This window comes from Anser brachyrhynchus (assembly GCF_964034855.1).
Source record: "Anser brachyrhynchus genome assembly, chromosome: W".
NCBI lineage: Eukaryota > Metazoa > Chordata > Aves > Anseriformes > Anatidae > Anser > Anser brachyrhynchus.
Window position 1 is genome coordinate 14448605 of NC_137704.1, and position 16934 is coordinate 14465538.

General features: G+C 49.1%; 1 protein-coding gene across 1 annotated transcript in view; it reads left to right on the forward strand.

The window, feature by feature from the left end:
- Positions 1 to 2644: 2644 nt before the first annotated feature.
- Positions 2645 to 16934, forward strand: part of LOC308184827 (adenosine 5'-monophosphoramidase HINT1-like) — a 55608-nt gene continuing 41318 nt past the window's right edge. The window contains exon 1 of the mRNA XM_080572405.1: positions 2645 to 2822. Within this exon, the coding sequence (XP_080428531.1) occupies positions 2680 to 2822 (143 nt within the window). The 5' untranslated portion in view covers positions 2645 to 2679. The remainder of the gene's footprint in view (positions 2823 to 16934) is intronic.

Consider the following 16934-nt stretch of genomic DNA (forward strand, 5'->3'; position numbering starts at 1 on the left):
CTCCTGGCTAAAAGGTTCCTTTGAATTAACATGTATATTTAAGGCCTGGCAAACCCAGTCTTCAAAGGATCCGAAAACGGGCCAAAAGACATGTGGTCTTAAAGGCTCCTTTGGCCACTCTGTCATACAATACTGAACCATTTTTAATTTACTTTTTCCCTTTTCTGGGGCCCCTATCGTTCCAATTTCTAATCATTATCCCTAATGGACTTTCTGGTGGTATGTCTGGTAATTTGCTCCCTTTTCTCTGGTCCCGGGTCTTCAATTTTGTCTGACCCATCTAGGAATTTTACTGTGGCAATTCCTACAGCCCTTGGTTGCCTTAGTGAGAGTGTCTTGCAGGGGGTTTAGGACCTATCACCCACCCACGAATCCTATAGGAATCGCTTCGGTCCTTCACCGGCCAAGTCCCTCGCGGGAGATTGGAACCGCGGTTAGAAGACCTCCACAATCGCTTCGGAACTACGTTCCGTCTCAGTCACACTCTCACACACACACAGGCAACCGAATCCCACCCAACCGAACGGTATACGCCTTCAATACTTACGACTCCGTCGTCTTCGTTCGGATCTTCTCGCGCAGAATTACGGGCAAAATATAGTGCTGCAGCCGGCAAAGGGAGCTCATAAAAAAAAATCTAAATCTTTGCTTGCCCTTATTCAGGTTCAAGATGGCATTAGCCCCGACCTGACTCGAACAGGAGCCACCAAATGGTGGGGGCGCCCCTCCTAGATCAAGTCAGAATTCAGGAACCAAGACCATCCCGGACGAGCCCCCAATTGTTATAAATGACTGAGTCCCAAATAGGATTACAATCAAAGTTTACAATTTATTAAATGAATAGAGGCAAGCAAACAGCGCTGGGTGCGCCGGGAGTCTCTGCTCCACCAGGACGCACACCTGTTACGTAAGGCGGCTGGTTTTTATGCTCCTAGGCTAATACATATTCATTACTACTTCTAGAAGAGGCAGGGTTATTATAATTGGTTTCCCGAATCCGAAGTCCTCCCAGGGGCGCCTGCTTATCAGTCTCTGTTAGTTTCTCGGGGGCCGCTCGGACAGGGAGGCTCATATTCTTCCTCCTTATCTAGTGGTCTCTTGGCCGGCTGTCAGAAGTTACTGCACGTCCGTGCAAAGTCAGCAGTTTTTCTCTGAAGAAATCCCTTTGTTCTCTTCTCGCCTAAACCCAGGCCTCAATGTTAACCCTTCACACCCCTTAGTGGCACGAATTGCTGGACTATTCCTTACAGGGGGCACTGCCTATTTTTCCAGAAGCCTCCTCCCCAGCTGAGCACAAACCCACTTGTGATGTGCCAGGGCTGAGCACAGGCTTTGTATTCCTCCCCGCCACCCCGTGCGCGGGAGGTGCAGCTTTCCCCCTTAGAAACACCAGCAGTTGAAGTGGGGCTCTCAGGGAAGGTTGTGGAGCAACTTCTGAAAAGGTAAGGCCTGCCCTGGCAAAAGCGGGGATCTGCCTGCGGGGAGCAGCGCCCAAAAGCCACCAGCGTGTTTGGGGTGGAGCTGATAGGGTCATAAATAATAGTTGGGGCTACGAGCGCGAGGTCCCGCATTTGGTCCGGGGCAATCCTAAGCACGAATCCAGGCTGGGCGGAGAATGGATGGAGAGCAGCTCTGAGGAGAAGGGCCTGGGGGCGTTGGTTGATGAGAAGCTCGTCAACTGGAGCCGGCAATGCAATGGACGCTTGCAGCCCGGAAAGCCACCCGTATCCTGGGCCGCATCAAAAGGAGGGCGGCCGGCAAGTCGAGGGAGGTGATTCTCCCTCTCTGCTGCTGTGCTCTTGTGAGGCCCCACCTAGAGTAAGTACTGTGTTCAGCTCTGGGGCCCCCAGCACAAGAAGGACGGGGACGTACTAGAACGCGTCCAGAGGAGGGCCACGAAGATGACCAGGGGGCTGGGGCACCTCTCCCAGGAAGGCAGGCTGAGGGAGTTGGGGTGGTTCAGCCTGGAGAGAGAAGAGAAGGCTCCGGGGAGACCTTGGAGGGGCCTTCCAGTACCCAAAGGGGGGGCCCTACAGGAAAGCTGGGGAGGGACTCTTTGTCAGGGAGAGGAGCGATAGGGCAAGGAGTAATGGTTTTAAAGTCAAAGAGGGTAGACTTAGACTGGATAGTTGGAAGAGATTCTTTCCTGAGAGGGGGGTGAGGCACTGGAACGGGTTGCCAGGAGAAGTGGCGGATGCCCCGTCCCTGGAAGTGTTTAAGGCCAGGTTGGATGGGGCTTTGAGCAACGTGGTCTAGTGGAAGGTGTCCCTGCCCAGGGCGGGGGGGTTGGAATTAGGTGATCTTTAAGTAAGGTCCCTGCCAAGCCAAGCCATGCTATGATTCTATGATCGGAGCAACCGTTCTGTGGAGCTCGTTTCCCAGCCGTGCAGGGCCCGGCTTCCCTCCGCGGAGCCGCCCAGCCCGTTTTCGGGCGCCCACTTCCTCCCTCCCGGTCGGATCCCTCCGCGCCCCGAGGGCACGCGACCTCCCTGAGCGCCGATAAGCACCGGGTCGACGGGAGCGGAGCCGCCGAGAGGGCGGGGACAAGGGAAGAGGGCAGGCGAGGCAGCCAATCGAGGCGCGGGAGCGGTCGGCGGCGATCTGTCGGCCCAATGAGCGCCGCGGAGGGCCGGGCCGAGTGCGGGAAGGGAGGGGGCGTTGTACCGAGCGGGCGCCGTCATGGCCGACGGGATCGTTAGGGCGCAGGCCGCCTGGCCCGGCGGCGGCGCTGCCGCTGCAGCCGCTTTCGGAGAGGTCGCCTGCAAGGGCAAGGAGGTCCCCGCCAACGTTCTCCGTGAGGATGAGCGGTCGTGGGCGAGGAGGTAGCCGCGGCGTTGTCGTGCGAGTCTTCTCTTTCCTTCCTTCCCTCGGCCGCTCGCAGGCCCTCTGAAACGAGGGCCCGTCGCGGGTCCCGGGAGTGCGGCAGGGCGGGTGGTGGCCTTGCTGCGGGAGGGAGGGAGGCAGGGAGGGAGGGACGGACGGACGGTCGGTCGGTCGGTCGGTCGGGGTCTCTCCGGCTCGTGGCGCTCTCTACTGCAGCGCCTCTAAAACCCCGCGCTTCTTCGGTGCGCGTCCCGCCTGCCCCCGGGGTGCCACGGCGCGTACTGGGTCGCCGGCGCAGTCGGTCTCCTTGGGGGTTCGGACTGCCTGCGTATAGGCAGCGAGCATCGCAGTAGTGACCGTAATCAGTCATTTCTGCGTAGCAGAAACGCAGGTCTTGATGCGCCTCGTGACAGCGTTCTAGAGACGCCCCGGCTCGGCCGTGCTAGGCTTTGGTTATGGCACCACCCCCACCGCGCACGCGAGCGCACGCTCTCTCCAAAGTGGCTTGTGAAAGGGAAGAATTGCAGCTTTTCCTAGCTTTCTTAAACATCTAGAAGCCAGTCAATCCCGCAGGCTGCTGGTCCTCACTTGAGGCGGGGGGGGAACTTAGAACTGCTTTTGGAGTGTAGTTGGCTATAGCGAATGGTCTTGAATTTGCTTAGCTCGCTGTACCGAAGGCCTGTTTCACAGTTGAGCGATGTTATAGGGGGGAGAAGTGTGAGGAAGGCTCGTAATTCTCGATTGTCGCGCAGTGAAAGGCGATGGTGAGTAAGAAGTGCAAAGCATCTGTGGAATCGAGTCTTATCGGCGCTGTTTCAGTCGCATCTAAAATAAATAAAACTGCCGGAAGTCGCTAATCTGAAGTACTCGGCTGTCTCGTTGCCCCCGTCACCTTGCGTGCTGGATCCTGCTTCTGGTGCCGTATGCAGTTTCGGTCTGCTGGTGATTTGGGGAGTTCCCTCGCAATTAGTTGCGAGTCGATGGTTTCCTACAGATCGGTGGTATTCGTGTTTCGCAGGTGATACCTTGGCCTCGGTCTGGAGGTGTCTGACGTAGAGCCGGCCGTAACGGGCTAACTTGGAATGTTCTTTCCCCTGAGTACGTGGCGTTATCGAGGACGGAGAGTTTATACAGCCTCAGCCGGATTACTCCGGGTTCTTTGAAGATGCCTTCCTACCTCTGGCCGAGGCAATATTTGGACATAACTGAAGGACAGTTAGCAATTGTTTGCCGCTTGTGTGTTTTGCGTGTAGAAGGTAGAGAACTTTGCCTATTCAAAGATCGCTTAAGAAGAATCGCTGTTTTGTCGTGCGCGTTTGGGGTACCTGATAATCTGCTTCGGTAGGACGAGTTCGGTGGGGCATAGTGATTTGCTTAAGCTGTTGCCTTTCTCTGAAGCTGACTGCGTTGTAACTGTTTACTCTTCCTCCAGCGCCTTGCGTTCCGTGATAGTTCGCCTCAGGCTCCAGTGTTTTTTCCTAGTCCTTCCTGAGAAGGCAGTTGTCCGGTTATGTGAAGCAGAAGATTCTGGCGGACCCGTGAGTACTGTGGGAGCTTTCTTTTCGCTAGGCTGGCTGTACCTGTAACTAGTTTGTAACTTCCTAGACTCTTTCCCGTCCCCTCTTTTCCTCTGGATGTTGCGGAGGGGCGCACAGTAGGCTATTTTGGGTTTTCCGATGCTGTAGTCTTTTGCCTCTAGCTTGTAATGGAGTTGAGCTTTTTGACTAAGAGCGGCGATATAAAGCGATGCTGGTCTCCGGCTACGCGCTTGTAGTGCAAAAAGCAGTGTTGTTCCGAAGTACGGTCTGATGCCCGTTTTCACGGTTTCCAGACAGCGGCGGTGGTACTTTGACTATGCAGAAGAGGGCTTGGGGTTTGGGCAGGTCAGAGGCGAGGAAAGGGAAAGCTGGTTGAGCGGCGCTGGGTGTTTGTTTCGCTGTTAGCTATGCAAGTCAAGTTCCAAGGCTTTGTGAGGCCACGCAAAAGAAAAGGCACCGTGAAGCTTTTATTTTCCGCCAGAGCGGCTTACGTTGCCCGAAGCTATGACGGGGGCTTTAACCCCCGAGACAAATTTAGCTTCTGTGACTGTTTTGTAGTCTGTTCCTGTCTAGAGGGTAATTCAAAGAGCAGCGGTTGAATCGTGAAGGATTAGCTAACCGTGTTCTGTGGATGGTTCTCCGCTCGCGTTCGTTCTGTGCGTCGTGGCACGTTATGTTAGGTAACGTTATTTCCTTTTTCCAGCTTCTTGGGCGTGTAATGGTTGTTGGCAAGAAGTGTGCTGCTAACCTGGACCTGACCAATGGATTCCGGATGGCTGTGAATGCCCACCCTCGGGCCCTTCGGGCTGTCGTGTACATCTACGTATTCTGGGTGGCGGTCAGTTGGGCCGGCCTCCTGGCTAAGGTTTTTGCACCGCAGGCGTCACTGCACGCGTACGGGTCGCCGCCGAGTAGGTTTCATATGTTGCCCGTCAATCTAGCCCCTGTTGATGTATGATTTTTTTTTTTTTTTTCCTGGACGGCTGTCTATGGAGGGTAATAAAGAGCTTTGAGCAGCATTTGCACAATAAAGATGGAGCATGGGGATATGACCTCTGTCTTGTGTGTCTTGCCGATGGAAATAGTTCTGCAAGTTAAAAGAATGTTTCGGTCTGTTGACAGTGTCGTGTAGATGGTGGTTTGCCCAGTCATTTGAAACGCGAAGATAGAAGCGCTCGGCGGTCCTGTGGGTCTCCATCTCCCTAAGACGATCTAGGATGTGCTGTGTGTTTGAGGCCTTGCTATCTTCCCCCTGCTCCCAAATAAAAGGGCGTGCTTTTATTGCGAAACAGCCGCATCGAGGACTGGCAGATGTAGAACCAGAGAAGAATAAGGTTGGAAGAAAGCTTCCAGGTATCGTCTGTTGTCTGCCCCTGTCCCGAGGAGGAAGAATAAACTCTGCCCGGTGTGATTTCTGACAGGTGCTTGTCAGCCTGTTCTTGACTACCGTAGGAGTTTTGCTACCGCTTTCTTTTCAGTCGTGGGTTTCGCAACTTCGAGAAGTAATTTCTCCCACAGACGCTTTTCAAAGCGTAGAAGGCTCTGGGATGCTTGAGTCGGCTTCTGAACGTTCAAGACTCGGCTGCCGTTCCCTTTATTTTTTTGCATGTATTTTTAGAGTCTTTTTTTCTAAACGAAGTCCGTTGTTCAGGAACTAGAAGAAGGATTAGCTAAAGGCACCATAAGGCGTTTAAATGCGATCACCTCTCGTGCTTTGTTAGACCTCTGGCTTTGCTGTGCTCCTTGTTTAATTGCGGTTACGTTCAAGGCTTACTGGAGCGTGGGAGCGTTAAAATGCTATTAAATATTTTTAGTGTTTGAAACTTGCTAATGAAATGATTTTTGTGACTCCGTTCCTCACAAAGAAACTCGATTCCTTAGCAGGAGGAATGATCTTTGTTACTGGATCTGTTTGCGGGGTTAACGATTGCAGCTGTGAATGACTAAAGTCTTTTGAAGAAGCTGAATGATAAAAACCAAACCGAAACAAGAAACAGCCCTTGTTCTACTCGAAGTAATATAGAATTTGCCGTTTGCGGGGTCAGATGAAAATAGTTGTGGAAGTCAACTACTTGGGGGGGGGGAGGGGAGGGGAAGGGAAGGGAGGGGAGGGGAGGGGTGGGTGGAGGTGGAGATGCTGTTGCCCTTTCAGGGAAAGCTTCTTAAATTGGCACTTGATCAACTGTTCTGTTTCTGTATTTGTCCTTGGTCTCTTTCATTGGTCTGTTTTGTTGACGTAGAAGATGGAACTGCTCAAAGAAACCATTCCCCCTTGTCCTATCGCTATCAACACGTGTATTTTTACTCCTGTATATACACATTCGTAGGGGTTGGAAGGGACCTCAAGAGATCATCGGGTCCAACCCCCCTGCCAGAGCAGGTTCCCTAGAGCAGGCTGCCCAGGTAGGCGTCCAGACGGGCCTTGAATAGCTCCAGAGAAGGAGACTCCACAACCTCCCCGGGCAGCCCGTTCCAGCGCTCCGTCACCCTCACCGTGAAGAAGTTCTTTCGCATGTTGGTGCGGAATTTCCTGTGCTCCAGTTTTTGGCCGTTGCCCCTTGTTCAACCTGTCGTCCACCAGGACCCCCGGGTCCTTCTCCGCAGCGCTCCTCTCCAGCAGGTCATCCCCCAGCCTGTACTGATACATGCGGTTGTTCCTTCCCAGGTGCAGGACTCTACGCTTGCTCTTGTTAAACTTCATTTGGCTTCTTCCTGCCCAGCTCTCCAGCCCGCCCAGGTCTCGCTGAATGGCAGCACAGCCTTCTGGCGTGTCGGCCACTCCTCCCAGCTTTGTATCATCGGCGTACTTGCTGAGGCTGGACACTATTCCCTCGTCAAGGTCGGCGATGAAGATGTTGAACAAGACTGGACCCAGCACCGACCCCTGGGGAACACCGCTAGTCACAGGGCTGCAGCCGGACTCTGCGCCGCCGATCACCACCCTCTGAGCTCGGCCGGTCAGCCAGGTCTCAACCCACCTTACCGTCCACTCGTCTATCCCACGCTTTCTCAGCTTTGCTAGCAGGACGTCGTGGGAGACAGTATCAGAAGCCTTGCTAAAGTCAAGGTAGATGACATCCACTGCTCTCCCTCCATCAACGCAGCTGGTGATGCCATCATAGAAGGCAACGAGGTCGGTCGAGCACGATTTCCCCTTGGTGAATCCATGCTGACTACTCCTCATAACCTCCTTCTCTTCCAATGGCTTGGAGATGGCATCCAGAACAAGCTGTTCCAACACCTTTCCAGGGACAGAGGTGAGACTGACCTTTCCAAGAGCTCCACATCCTTCTTGTGCTGGGGGCCCCAGGCCTGCACGCAGTATTCCAGGTGGGGTCTCCCAAGAGCAGGGTAGAGGGGGATAATCACCTCCCTCTCCCTGCTGGCCACCCCTTTGTTAATGCAGCCCAGGACACAGTTGGCCTTCCGGGCTGCAAGCGCGCGCTGCTGGCTCGTGTCCAGCTTCTCGTCCATCAGGACCCCCAAGTCCTTCTCCGCAGGGCTGCTCTCAAGTTCTTCTTCTCCCAGTCTATAGAAATACCTGGGATTGCCCCAGCCCAAGGTCAACGCCTTGCACTTGGCCTTGTTGAACCTCATTAGGTTCTCATGGGCCCACTTCTCCGGCCTGTCCAGGTCCCTCCGGACGGCATCCCTTCCCTCTGTTGTATCGACTGCACCGCTCAGCTTGGTGTCATCTGCAAACTTGCTCGATTCCGTCGTCTGTGTCATTGCTAAAGATGTTGAAGAGCACCGGTCCCGAGGCCGACCCCTGAGGGACACCGCTTGTGACCGGCCTCCACCCAGACATAGAGCCGTTGACCACAACCCTTTGGCTGCGACCAGCCAACCAATTCTTTATCCGCCCAGCAGTCCATCCTTCAAATCCATACCTCTCCAATTTAGAGAGAAGAATGTGGTGAGGGACCATATCAAAGGCTTTGCTCAGTCCAGGTAGCATATCCTATCCCAGGACTGGTTTCAGCCGTAAACAACAAACAGTTACGAGGAGAGGTGTAGCTCTGTAAATATTTTTGTTGCCTTGGGTGAATTGGTGTCTGGTCGCATTGAGTGGCCCGCGTGGTAGCTGGGAGATGGCCGACGGGGAGGACTGAGATGTTAAAGCTGCCTGTGGTTGCCTAGCCCCAGCCCCGTCCCCGTGTGCCATCCCGATGGCAGTAGCGGCTGGAACCTCAAACTAAAGCGAGCGTATTCTGATGTCGTTACCCTCCAAGCCTGTCAGAGAGGCAGAAGCGCTGTGGCCTACTCAGGCAGGAACCGCGCGTGTGGGGACGGCCACGTCCCTGCCGCCGTGTCGGGCCAGTTTGAGCTCCGCTCTCCCTGGGGCTGCAGGGCACCGCGGACCACGCTTGGGCAGCCTTGGGGGTGTTATAAATGACAGTCCCAAATAGGATTACAATCAAAGTTTACAATTTATTAAATGAATAGAGGCAAGCAAACAGCGCTGGGTGCGCCGGGAGTCTCTGCTCCACCAGGACGCACACCTGTTACGTAAGGCGGCTGGTTTTTATGCTCCTAGGCTAATACATATTCATTACTACTTCTAGAAGAGGCAGGGTTATTATAATTGGTTTCCCGAATCCGAAGTCCTCCCAGGTGCGCCTGCTTATCAGTCTCTGTTAGTTTCTCGGGGGCCGCTCGGACAGGGAGGCTCATATTCTTCCTCCTTATCTAGTGGTCTCTTGGCCGGCTGTCAGAAGTTACTGCACGTCCGTGCAAAGTCAGCAGTTTTTCTCTGAAGAAATCCCTTTGTTCTCTTCTCGCCTAAACCCAGGCCTCAATGTTAACCCTTCACACCCCTTAGTGGCACAAATTGCTGGACTATTCCTTACAATTCCTCCCTTTTTTTTTTTTTTAATATCATCAATTCGTGTCTCTTCTTCAGCTTTTGTTAGTAGCAGTTGGATTTCATCACCTTTTCTCTCCCAAAGTCATCACAAATTGGGTGCTATTTATTATCCGCCGTATCAACAACGTAAAGCAAGGTATCATACAAGGTATAAACAATAATGTCATTACACCACATAAAAATAAAAATAGCATTCTTTTAACCCATGGTCCACCGGGCAACCATGAAAAGAAATCCCAATCCATACCCTTCCAAGTTTGTACTGGGACGTGGGCTAGCTTTTTAATTTCTTTTGTTATCTGCTTAACCACTTTTCCATTATCATCAATTTGTAAACAACAATTAGAATCGTTCAGTTTTCCACACACTCCCCCTTCTTCTGCTAGTAAATAGTCTAAGACCATTCTACGTTGAAAGATAGCATTCCTCATCTGAGTGGATTGATCAGCCAGAAGATCCAAGGTCGTCGCTGTTTGATTGGTTACAACTTCGAGGATAGCTTGCGACCTAATTATTCGGTTCAAATTATAAATAGGTTCTCGGGCTCCTGATACCAACTCATTCGGGTTCCAGGTAGCTGGCCCATAATGCTGTATGATTCTTTCAGGAGGCCATTCATCCTTTCCCCATTTTTGGGCACTATCCCCGGATAAGGAAGTATCAATAGATCGTTTTACTCTGTTCAGGTCATCATATAATCTTATTCCTAAATGATTTCCTTGTGTTTGTGACAATAAAAAGAACAAGGGTCTTATGTACCCCACATAGCATATTCCCGACCAGTTTCCGGGTAGCCTCTTGTAAGCATGTTTGCCACACACCCAATAATGTCCCTTTAGGGCCCACGTCCCGTTTGGAAAATGACCATCCCATCCATCTTTACCCTTTGGGGCGTGATAATACAGAGTGTCCTTGTTACCGAGTGGTCCTGTTACAATGTCTGCCCCGTTTGTACTCGTATATGCACGCTTCCAAGCTCCCACGTTGGGTTTCCACTTACAGTCACAATTCGTTCTCTTTGGCGACCTGTCATATTATAAGCCTTTTTCGCCGTCCAATCTTGAGAGTGTGGGAAGCGCCTTCAATCATGGGGTTGGGCCCGCTTTCAGAGCTTGTGTTACCATTCAGCCCTTCAGGGTGATCCAGCTCCTGGAAAAACTAATCACAATTTTATTATGGGTTTAAAAGGTTCTCATGTTATTTTTCTCAGGACAAACTGATCTTGGTGTGGGAGAAGTCCGGTCGAGGCACTCTCACTCGGCGGTCAATACCCATAGGGGTTGCCTCCCTCGGTAGACCATACACGCCGCAGTGGAGGGTCCTACCCCGGTCTTGCCTTCTCCCTTTCCTCCCTTCAGACTTGTCCTCTTTATCCAGTGCCCTTAATTCATGCAGAACCTCATTGCTGGGATATCAGTTCCTCTTTAGTCTCAGTTTCAGTTCCCCAGGAGTGGACTCAACCCTCCAGGCTTCGGTAGTTATTGGTCCTTTTATTCTGGATGCGTGGGTCCAACCCCTTTCTGCTGTTCTCACAGCTGTTTCAGTAGTAAGTAAAACAAGGTACAGTCCCTCCCATCGGGGGTTCAATGATTCTTCTCTCCAGGTTTTTATTAAGACCTTGTCTCCTGGTTGTATTTTATGAATAGCAAATCCTAAAGGTGGTGTCTGAGTCATCATCCCAATTTCTCTTAGCTCCTGTAATCTCCTTCCAATGGTAATTATGCATTTCTGGATACTATGATCCTCAACTACATTGTTCCCTAGGGGCATCCCTTGAGAATAAGGCATACCATATAACTTTTCATATGATGATAATCCAGTCTCACTGTGTGGTTTAGTTCTTATGTTTAAAAGTGCCAATGGTAAGCATTTCGTCCAGGGCAGCTGTGTCTCGATCATTAACTTAGCCAATTGTTGTTTTATTGTTTGATTCATCCTTTCTACTTTCCCTGAGCTTTGTGGGTGCCACGGAGTGTGGTATTCCCACTGAATACCTTTCAAGGGGTACATCCTTCAAATCTTTGTGGCTGGCGTATGTTCGATTATTTCCACACAATTGCGTTCCAACGGTCCTTCTTCTGGAACGGTTCCTAGAAATACTGCTGGATATAACAGGTTAGTCGTTTTCAAGGTTATGTCATCTTGTTCAGTTAGGATTGCCTGATATTTCATCATCCAGCTGGGTGATAACCAGTGCCCCCCCCCCCTTTGTTCCAAAACGGTTGTTACCATATGTGGTCCAGAAACTTCAATACGTTTTCCCATTTGAAGGCAAATAATTTTCTACTATCTTTATCAAGAGGTATGCAAAAGAAGGCATCCTTTAAATCTATCACGGTAAACCATTTATATTTCCCTTTCACAGATGTTAACAATGTGTAAGGATTAGCTACTACCGGGTGAATATCCTTTGTTATTTCATTTATTGCTCTAAGATCTTGTACCAATCTATACTCGCCATTTGGCTTCTTTACTGGAAAAATTGGAGTATTGTATTCCGATTTACATTCTTCCAGAATCTGATATTTGAGAAATTTGTCAATAATTTTCACCATTCCCGTGCCTAGCTTCTATCTTAAGTGGATATTGTTTGATTCAAACAGGTTTGGCTCCTTCCTTTAATTCCACCTTTACCAGTTGTGCCAGTTTCGACTTCCCTGGTACATCTGTTTCCCGTACTGTTGCTATAACTGCATTTTCTACTTCTCTTGGAATATTAACAAAGGGTTTATCTTTGATCATTAGGATTTGGCCTACTTTGGACTCAGGTACCTTCATTATTAATTCTCCATCCTCAAAGGTTATTGTTGCATCTAATTTGGCTAATAGATCCCGTCCCAAGAGTGGCATCGGGCATTCTGGTACATACTAAAATTCATGGGTTAGTTCCTTACCCCCAAAACGCAAATCAAGGGGTTGTAAGAATGACCATTCCTCCTCTTTCCCTGTGGCTCCAATTATTGTAGTTGTCTTAGTTCCTAATCGTCCTTTTAAACTATTTAACACTGAATATGTTGCTCCTATTACATTTACAGCCTAATTAACACAGAGAAAGAAGCTCCCATAACCAACAAAAAATTCAAGCCTCTGTCTTCATTTCCTAGCTTTATTTCAATTAGTGGACCTGCTAGGGTAGATGCCCCAGGTCCCCATCATTCCTGACTGTTGTAAGTTTGTCCTGCAGCCTCAGACAATTTCTTTCTGATATCAGGGGCCGATTGCCCTGGAAAGAGGCTAGCCAATTGCCTCTGTTTCTTTTTTTTTTTTTTTTTTTTAAGCCATTGTCCATTTTTTTTCTCATTGCATTTCAAAGTTGGTCCAAAAATTCAAAAATTCCATAAATTCCATAGGGGTTTCTTTTAGACCTTGTTGGAATAGATTCTCAATTCCCAATAGCCAATTTAACCAGATTTTGGTATTTACATAATTTCCGGGGTGATTAGGGTCTCAGTGAGGGGGTCGGTCAGGGGAATGCAATCGGTGACAGTTCCCTGAGCGGTCCCATTGGCAATCTGAGCTCACACATGAACTCAGGTTGTTTTAAGAGATAGCTGCTTTTCTGTTTCCATGACAACTCTCGGACCCATCAAGGTCCCTCTGCCCCAGAGGGCTCACACCCGCGATTTAGAGATCTCAGCCTCGGGTTGAGGCAGAACTATTAGCATTCCTACATCCTCTTTCCCTGCTCACTGAACTTCAAACAGCTCTGTTAAATACTACATGCCACACCTTTAACACCTTCAACAACCCTTTTAACACTTCCTTTATCTTTCTCCAGCCTGTACTTTTCTAATGCCAACACCAAAGGCTCAGTCAGGGGCCGACTTAATTCCATACCATTTCCCTCCAAGATGCTGAAACAACATATCAGTATACAACATTTCATCCTATTTTCCTTCTCTCCTCAAAAACAACATTAATTGCAAGACACTGTTATAGTCGATTGATCCATAAAGTGGCCATTTAGTTTATATAGTGGCCACCATTGATTGCAACACTTAGTGAAAGTCCTCTTGCTTTCTGTGCCCCCATTTCTAACAGTATCCTTCCAATGTGCCAATATGCACCCAAGGAGGCTTTTTTTAAAACGTCTCTGTTTTGGATATTACCCATTTCCTTGATTTCCCATTCCCTTTTATTTATTTATTTATTTATTTATTTATTCATTACTATTCCTTATAAGTTACTGTCCCTTGTTTCAATTTCCACACAAACCTTTTTATTGCAGGTTTTTACTATCTTTTCCTAATCTTCTTCCCAAATGTGAGAAACACTCCGTAGCCAATAACTTAGGCTCAGGCGAGGATCTCAGTGAAGTAGTAATTTATTCGCGATTGCAATGGCGGGCGCCCCACAAGCAGGAGAGCGCACCCACTAGTTCCAAAAACACAGTTTATATACTTTTTGATGACAGGACCCTCCTCTGTTTCCCCATTGACTGGGTAATCCAGGTTCACAATCTATCTGATGCTTCACAGACAATGCCTGGCCTTCAGTTGCTGGCCTGTTAAATTTCAAGCTTCTTTTGACTTTTTTACTGTTTGAAGTGGTAATGTTTCATCACTTATCTGATTTGAATTGACACCGTGATTTTCACCTAATTGCTCTAAGGAGTCCGGCTGTCTGCATTTTACAAGGTTTTCTGTTAAGCTTTCTTATCGCTGTAAGCATATTTCAATACCACATTCCTTCCTTCTATACAATGTAACACTGCAAAAACAACATTTCCATTCCCACACCAAATGTCCCGATTCTCTGGGATTAAACTCTTCTTTCCACATACAAACTTTACTATTTCGGATTCTTAATGAGCCCCGTTCCAATCATAAATCCACAGGACTTCGGAAAAACACCTGAAGCACTCAGCCTTCTGTCTTCTAGACAAACAATACCACCTTTTCCACAAAATGTACATTTCAACAAGACCGAATTTCAAGACGAATGCTAATTTTTCTCATGCACTTTGTTAGTAAGCCCACACAAAACAAGGAATCACTCCTGCGTATCCATCAATATGGGGGGTTTAAAAGGTATTGAGGCCTAAATAAATTCGCTCTCCCCCTTCTTACCAAATTCCCAGGGCTCAGGCCCGAACCACCAAAGAAGTGACTCTCTTCGTTCTACCACTTTGATAATCAGTCAGCCCCCCTCCCCCGATACTTGGGAAACTGACCAAACACCACCGCGAATATACCAAAATTTCTAAACTGTTACTTAGATAATGCTCCCACCTTCCTCCTTGACACAGTCAAAACATTTAAGAACAAAATAGGATTACAAGATGCACCACCGGGGGTGGATTGTTAGGATATAGAGGTGGTAGGTTATCCAATGACTCCCATTCATCATCTTTTTCCTGTTTTTTTTTTTTTCTCTTCTTCTTCAAACTTCTCGTCTGCTTTTAGTGTAAATATTGAGGCTGGAAAAGGACGTGAAGTCCTGATCCATAATCCTGCATAATCACTTTCCTCCTGGCTAAAAGGTTTCTTTGAATTAACATGTATATTTAAGGCCTGGCAAACCCAGTCTTCAAAGGATCCGAAAACGGGCCAAAAGACATGTGGTCTTAAAGGCTCCTTTGGCCATTCTATCATACAATACTGGACCATTTTTAATTTACTTTTTCCCTTTTCTGGGGCCCCTATCGTTCCAATTTCTAATCATTATCCCTAATGAACTTTCTGGCGGTATGTCTGGTAATTTGCTCCCTTTTCTCTGGTCCCGGGTCTTCAATTTTGTCTGACCCATCTAGGAATTTTACTGTGGCAATTCCTACAGCCCTTGGTTGCCTTAGTGAGAGTGTCTTGCAGGGGGTTTAGGATCTATCACCTGTGATGTATAAAGCATGTTTGTTCATTATTTCCCATGGCTATATTAAGAAGGAACAAAGGGAGTCACCCAGGCGGCGGCGAGAACCTTGAGGCACCCTGCCTGTTGCTGTCTCGGATGGAAGATTGAGAGAACTTTGTGTAAACAATATAATTGCAAAACCGATAACCCACTGCCCTATCTTAAGAAAAACCAACATGACCAATTCAGGAGGGGAAAACACCACATACCAAGCAGAGGAAGACTACTGCCTTCATCCGTGCGACCACCAGAGGGACCGGAGACAACCCCCTAGCAACAGTCGACGCAGCCGCAGTACCAGGAAGGGGGCTACGTAACCCCGGAAGAGCTCGATGATAAAAGGACTGTGAAAAGGGGGGGGGGGTGGGTGCGGGCCGTTTGGAGGAGCATGGACTCCCAGGCCGCCCAGCGCTGTTTTGCTTGCTGATCGCTTACTCAATAAACTAATTCTTTCTGGCTAAAAGAGTAATTTATAACAAATTTGGTGCTAAAAGAGTAATTTATAACAAATTTGGTGCCCTGACTCGGATAGAGGTAATTTGATCGGGAAACCTATCGAGGGGGGCGCCCCGCCAATTTCGGCGGCCTTCGCCGGGACTATTCCCGTTCAAGCCCTCTACCTACTGTGATAAATTAGCGGGTGTTTGTTCATTGTCTTTAAAAGGAATTCAGAGGATCTGCTGAGAAGATAAGGTTTTGCAATTTACGACCTTGTTAAGGGGGAAGACTAAGCAAGTAGATAGTGGGGTGGGGGTGTTGGATAAACATCCTTGGTAAAACAAAGACTCTGTGAAATACTGTTTCCCGCTTCACTACCCTCCCCCTTGAACACGAGCACAATGCATGATCATTGAAAGAAAAACAACGACCCCCAACAACGAACTGCACAGCTTCAGAAGGTCCAACAAGTCCTGACAAGCCGAAACTTGGATGCTATAAAACGGCGACACTGAAAAGGGAAAGTTGCGTGCTGTGGTGGAGCGGAGACTCCCCAGCCGCCCAGCGCTGTTTTGCTTGTGCCTGCTTACTTAATTAATAAAATATTTCTGATAGACCAAGAAATTTGTATGGTCTCACTTATAACAAATTTGGTGCCGTGACTCGGATGAAGACGGATTGACTGGGAATCCCTCTAGGGGAGGCGCCCCGCCGATTCTGGCGGCCCCGGGAACGGGAAATCCCGCTCGAGCCCTTCACTGACGAACCCAAAATTAGGCACAAGCAAATAAAACCGGTAACCCCAAGCAATCTTTGTGCACGAAGACCGAACGAAGACCCACGGGGTGGGTAAGTATAGGCCGGTGATCCGTTCGGTTGGGGTTGGTGATCCCGGAGTGCATCTGTGTGAGACGTCCAATTGCAGACGAAGTGAGTGCGGACCCCTCAGTAGTGCGGTTCCCACATCCCGCGAGGGACTGGGCCACGACCAGGGGGAAGCGGCTGTGTGTGTGTGTGAAGGCGCTCCGGAAGATGGGACAGAAGAAGAGTAAGCCTTCTGGTCCCATGGGTGGGGTAATGCCTAGTGCTAGGTTGCCCCCTATTCCCCCAGATAGTCCACTGGGGTTAATGATTAAGAATTGGAGTGATTCCCCTTTTAGGCGGGGAAAGGATAAAGTAAAAATGATTCATTATTGTGTTGAAGTTTGGGGAGGTAGGCAAATTATTGGCCCATATTTGGGTCGTTTGAAGACTGGGTTTGCCAAGCCTTAAACATTTATGTAAATACAAAGGAACCTTTTTGTTTAGAGGGGAGCAAATATGCGAGCCTTTGGATTGGCTCAGAGAATCGAGTTAATCTGTACCCTCTGTACCCTTTAAAAGAAAAAGGAGGGGCAAAATTACAAATTGTGGAGCAA